Consider the following 5,894-nt stretch of genomic DNA (forward strand, 5'->3'; position numbering starts at 1 on the left):
TAAGGTGAGAATAATGGGTTTGTTGTTTAGTTTTGGTAAGAACTGCTTGTAAGTTAAAATTAAATATCCTCTGAGTGAAAGCATGAAAGAATGTACTATAGTTCAAGTACATAATTAAAAAAAAAAAAAAAAAAACAGCAATAAAACCAGACTTCATGGCATCTAAGTTTGCTGCTTAGAGACAACTTGCTTTGTGGCATACTTCTTGGCTACAAATACATGAAAATTTGCTAAAAAAAAACTAAACTCACTGCCATCAAGTCATTTTTGACTCATAGCAAGCCCCATTGGGTTTCCAAGGCTGTAAATCTTTATGAAGTATATCACTCCGTCTTCCTTCTGTGGAGCAGCTGGTGGGTTTGAACCGCTGACCTTCTGGCTAGCAGTCAAGTGTCTTATCCACTACACCACCAAAGGTGACTTATTACTCTATTTTTCAGAAAATAATTCTATGTGGTCAAACCATAGGGCTGACAACATACCTGACATAAAGCTGGTAGATTTCCGATTGTCGTGGCTCTGCTTCCTCAGGCAGAAAGGACTGTCGTGAGTTTCCTGGGGGGAGGGGGACTTGTCATTGAGCAGCTCCATCAGTCTTCGCCTCCGACGGAAGTTCATTCTGAACTGGTAGAGAAGATTGCTGTCCACAAATGGGTGCTTGTTGGACACTGGGGAGGAGAAATGGCAGATGAAGGCTGCCTGGTGTCCTGGCCACTGACACTGCAGCCAGAAGACTCCAGCCAACAGGGGCAAAAGTCTCAAGAAAAAGTTTAGTCCTATAGATGCCACAGGAGTCCAAACAGTGTTTCAGATTCTTTCCATGTGTCATGCACTTTTAAAATTAGCTAACCAATTCCTCTGGGACACTTTCCCTGGCCTCATCCCAGTCTAAGTTACACTCTTACTGGGATTCTCCCAGGCCCACTGACCTCCTCCAGAGCATCTGAGGTGGCCTCTACTTCCCTGTCCTTCCCTCAAAACTCTAGGCTCTACTGGGACAGAGATTGCATCTATATTGACCAGTGCATCCAAAGTGACTCAAACAATGATACTCACCTAGTGGGATTTCTTTTTTTCTCTCTATTTGAAAGAATTACAGACTGAGAGAAAATCATAACACTAGTACAGAGAGGCCCTGTGTATCTCTCACTCAGTTTCTCCCAAAAGCAACATCTTCCACAAATACCCACAGTACAATATCAAGCCAGGAGACTGAAGCTGGTACAATCTGTAGACCTTACTCAGATTTCACCAGTTTGTGCATGCACTCATTGTGTGTGTGTGAATTCTGGTGTGTGTGTGTGCTGTTCCATGCAATTCTATCACAAGTATAAGCTCAGGGTACCAGTATCACAAGACAGAACTGTTTGATCCGAACAAAAGAATTGCCTCTTGCTTCCTCTTTATAGTCATGTTCCCCTTTCCTCCCAGCTCCTGTCATTGGTGGGCTACTAATCTGCTATCCACTTCTGTAATTTGATAATTTTGAGAATCTTATAGAATCATACAGTATATAACCATTTGATATTGGTTTAATGATTAGTCACTAAGGAAAACATATACTTTAGATAATTATAACTATGCTAGACTGTTAATTCAATAGTAATAAAAATCAATAATAACAATAGGTAATTCTCATAAGCACTTTCTGTAAGTCTAACACTATTACACAAAAACAACCAACCCCACTGCCATGGAGTTGATTCTGACTCATAGCAACCCCTCTTTGGATTTCTGAGGTGGTCAATCTCTATGGAAGTAGATTGCCCCATCTTCCACGGAGCAGCTGGTGGGTTTGAATCTCCAACCTTCTGCTTAGCAGTCAAATGCCTTAGGTACTGCGCCACTAGAGCTCTATTATAAGTGCTCTCTCTGTACTGATTCCTTTAATTATACTAACAGCCTGGGATATAGTTACTATCACATTCTTCCCCATTTTCCAAGAAACTGAGGCCCAGAGGTATCAGTTAAATCACCCAAGGAAGACACAATAAATGGCCAATGTGGTGATAGTTGCTGGCTTCCAGGTCCAAGTTCCACACTCTCACTCTCCACTGTCTCTATGAGAAGTAACTTGCTTACTTAGGTTCTCAACAGACTGAAAAAAATATAACATAGAATGGCTAATACCTGGCTATCAGGCTGAACTCCCACTCAACTCTTCAATACCATCTAGATTTTAAGGGTTTATGGAGATCTATTTGCATCTTCAGTTTTATACTTTGAATTCATGACTCCTGAAATTATGGAGCAGGCAGGACCTTGGGCTCTGATAAACATGACCCTGGGTCATTTTGGTCTCTGAGAAGTAACCAAGAATTCTTAAACAGGTTGAAATCTCACCCCCACCTCCAAAATAATAAAATAGACTTCACACACACACAAGATACAGAAATAGCTAATTAGTACATGAAAAGAAGCTCAACTTCATTAGTCAATATGGAAATACAAATTAAAACCATGAAAGAGTTGTCATTTCACACCCACCAGAATCAAGACTGACCCCACCAAATACTCGTGAGGATATGGAGCAACTGGAACTCCTGGTGGGATTATAAAATAGTAGAACCATGTTGGAGAGCTGCACGGTGCAGCAACTCTACTCCTTGGAATCTACTCCAGACAACTGAAAACATATGTCAACATGAATGTTCATTGCAACTTTATTCATAACAGCCCCAAACTGGGCACAATTGTCTATCAACAGGTAAACTGGATAAATAAATTGTTGTATATTCATACAAAGGAATACTACTTGGCACTAAAAAGGAATGAATTGCTGATATCCAAATACCAAATGTATTAAGTTGAGTGATGGTAAAACTAGATAGAAGAGGGAAAATTGATAGATAGGTAAGAGACAAGTATCAATTTAGGTGAAGGGAAGGCAATATACCAAAATGAGTGACCAATACAATAACACTAAGGAAAAAGAAGACAGAGAGAGGTAGGAGCACAAGAAGAACAGATAAAGATAAACACTTTTATATACATAACACCACATTATCAGTAATAACAAACATTAATGTATGGGGATACTAGGTAGACAGGCTGAATGACAAGGTCTATTTAGGCAAAAGGAAATATACCCATGACCATTTCTAAGTTTGGCAGACGATATCTCTACATATGTTTTTGTATGTGCTATAAGAATGACCATGTATATAATAGAGCTAACAGGGAAAAGTTATGATAACTTCTTAGCAACAGCCAACCAACTTCAGTGAGATGTTGGCCCTGTGGGCTTGGGATTGTGGTTTTGGGGGACGTCAAGCTCAACTGACATAACATACTACACAAAAACATTGTTCTACATCCTACTTTGGTGAATAGCGAGTGGGGTCTTAAAAGCTTGCCAGCAGTCATCTAGGATGCAACAATTAGACTCTCCTAGTCTGGAGCAAAGAACAATGAAGAAAACCAAAGACACATCAAAACAATTAGTCCAGTGGACTAGCAGACTATGTGAACCTCAGCCTATATGACCCTGAGACCAGAAGAAATAGATGGTGCCCAGCTACCGCTGTTAACCACTCACAAAGTGATCAAAATAGGAGATCCTGGATAGAGTGGGAGAAAAATGTGCAACAAAACTTAAAATCATAAAAAACAAAACAAACAAACAGGCCTACTAATCTGATAGAGACAGGTGAAAATCCTGAAACTATGGCCCCTAGCCACCCTTTGGCCTTGGAATTGAACTCACTCCCATGGTGTCCACCCAAACAACAGACAGGCAAACAAGGCGAACATTTACACCAGAACCAATTGTTCTAAGGTACATGCCTTAGAACAATTAACCACAGGAGATGAGAAGGGTAACATTTGCACAGGGAGATAGCTCAGAGGGCAGGAATGCATAGGAAAGAAGGACACAGAGAAAAGGAAACCACAGGGAGGAAGTGGGAAGAGAGCTGTTGCATTGTGGGGATTGCAATCAATGTCATGAAACAAAATGTTTATGAACTGTCATATAGAAAATGAATTTGCTCCGTAAACTTTCACACAAATCACAACATAAATGAAGAGAAAACTAGACAGTTATTATCATTTTTTTTTTAAAGTACTCATTCTTGGCAATTTTTTGGTTTTGGACTATTAATTCAAAATTCTGAACACCACCAGGAAAGTACTCTAGTAAAGAACCATACTGACTCCTTCATCAATAATTCTAATTGACTTACCAGGCTCCTTTGGTACTTCATAAATGGCATACATAGCATCCTTTCTAGTCAACACCACCACAAGCAGAGAAAGGTTGTAACTGTGTTTATGGTTCATATTTGTTAATGAACAACTTTTCTAGTTACATGAATATCAAAGTCTCAGAAAGGGGAGTCCCTATTAAGAGACTGACACTGCCAACAATGAAACGGCCCATGTTCAACTTAATGATTCATGTGGATGCTCCACTGTCTTTAAATGGCGATCAACTACAGGTACCCCCCACTTTTCAAAAATTCACTTTATGCCACTTCTCTTCTAGGAAAGATCGACGTTAGTACTTGTTTTTGCTAACCGAAAAGAAAGCTGAAGAGGATTTTTGTTTGTACACAAGAAGGGGAAAAGTGAAACTAGCCTTCAGCGTTTGTTTTACAGGGAGCTGTTAAACAGGCAGCGTGCACCTCGAGAATGGTGTTGTCAAGCTCCTCCCAGTACTCACACTCAGCATCACACTGACAAACCTCTGAACTGTGTCTGTGAATACTATATATCAGAGTTAGGTTTTATGTGTATTTGGTCTGATTTGGTGGGTCATTTTTTGGGTCTGAGAACACTCAAAAATTGTTCCTAGTACAAGTATTTGCTGCTTTGCCTTATACCAAAAGATTTACAGGAATGCTCTACTTTCAGATAGCAGGGGATACCTGTATTCCCTTTGGTTAAATGCATGATCTTGGCCACAAAAACAAGTAACACTAAATTGAGTGGTGGTTCTGCATGTTCTTAGTAGATTCAGGAGATGCACCTGGAATACAACGTGGGCCAAGTGATAGACCAATTACACTTTGGAATGATGGATACCGAGAGTGGCTCTCTTGTGGATAGTCAAATTCTTACAGAAATTTATTATCTCTAAAGGTGCTCAGTGGCACAGTGCTTAAAGCATGCAGCAGCTAACTAAAAGCTCGGGGGTTCAAACCCTCCAGCTGCTCCATGAAAGAAATATGTGGCAGTCTCCTTCCATAATGATTACAGCCTTTGACCCCTTGGAGAAGTTCTACTCTGTCCTATAGGATTGCTATGAGTTGGAATCAACTCAATGGTAGAGGGTTTGGTTATTTTTCATATTCTATAATATTATAATAAAATTTTGTGGATTACTTATTTATTCCTGACATTTTCTGAGTTTATATGTTTTTAAAATTCCTCAAGTTGACTTTGGCAACAATAAATCTTAAACTGTAACCTGCAAATACATAGCTTCGGCATATGATTATTAACACTTCCTGTTTCCTTAATGTAGATTGCATGACATGAAACCTTGATTCTGGTACAAATCAATCCAGAGAAGTATTCCGAATCCATATAAATTTCATAACAGATTAAAGTACTTGAAAGTATTTTTAATTAAAGTGGAAATTTGACTACCAACTTCATCATCTGTATTATCAGGTTTAATTGGCACCCAGAGTTTAATTCACCCCCTTTTCTTTATCAACATCACACACTGTCCCAGCTACTATCATACCTGTCACTTTTGTTCCACACTTTTAGCTCAAAGAGCTCTGGTGGCATAGTGGATAAGGCACTTGACTACTAATCTGGAGGTCAGCAGTTCAAACCCATCAGCTGTTCCACAGAAGGAAGACGGGACAATCTACTTCCATAAAGATTCACAGCCTTGGAAACTCAATGGGGGTCACTATGAGTCAGAAACAACTTGATGGCAA

At 39.6% G+C, this 5,894-nt stretch overlaps 1 protein-coding gene across 1 annotated transcript in view; it reads right to left on the bottom strand.

The window, feature by feature from the left end:
- The window catches only part of DEPTOR (DEP domain containing MTOR interacting protein), a 170,884-nt gene that overhangs the window by 48,685 nt on the left and 116,305 nt on the right, over positions 1 to 5,894 (bottom strand). The window contains exon 5 of the mRNA XM_007946865.1: positions 483 to 668. Coding sequence (XP_007945056.1) covers positions 483 to 668 — 186 coding nt within the window. The remainder of the gene's footprint in view (positions 1 to 482; positions 669 to 5,894) is intronic.

This window comes from Orycteropus afer, unplaced genomic scaffold (assembly GCF_000298275.1).
Source record: "Orycteropus afer afer isolate SDZICR_OR568_19922 unplaced genomic scaffold, OryAfe1.0 scaffold00173, whole genome shotgun sequence".
NCBI classification, from domain to species: Eukaryota; Metazoa; Chordata; class Mammalia; order Tubulidentata; family Orycteropodidae; genus Orycteropus; species Orycteropus afer.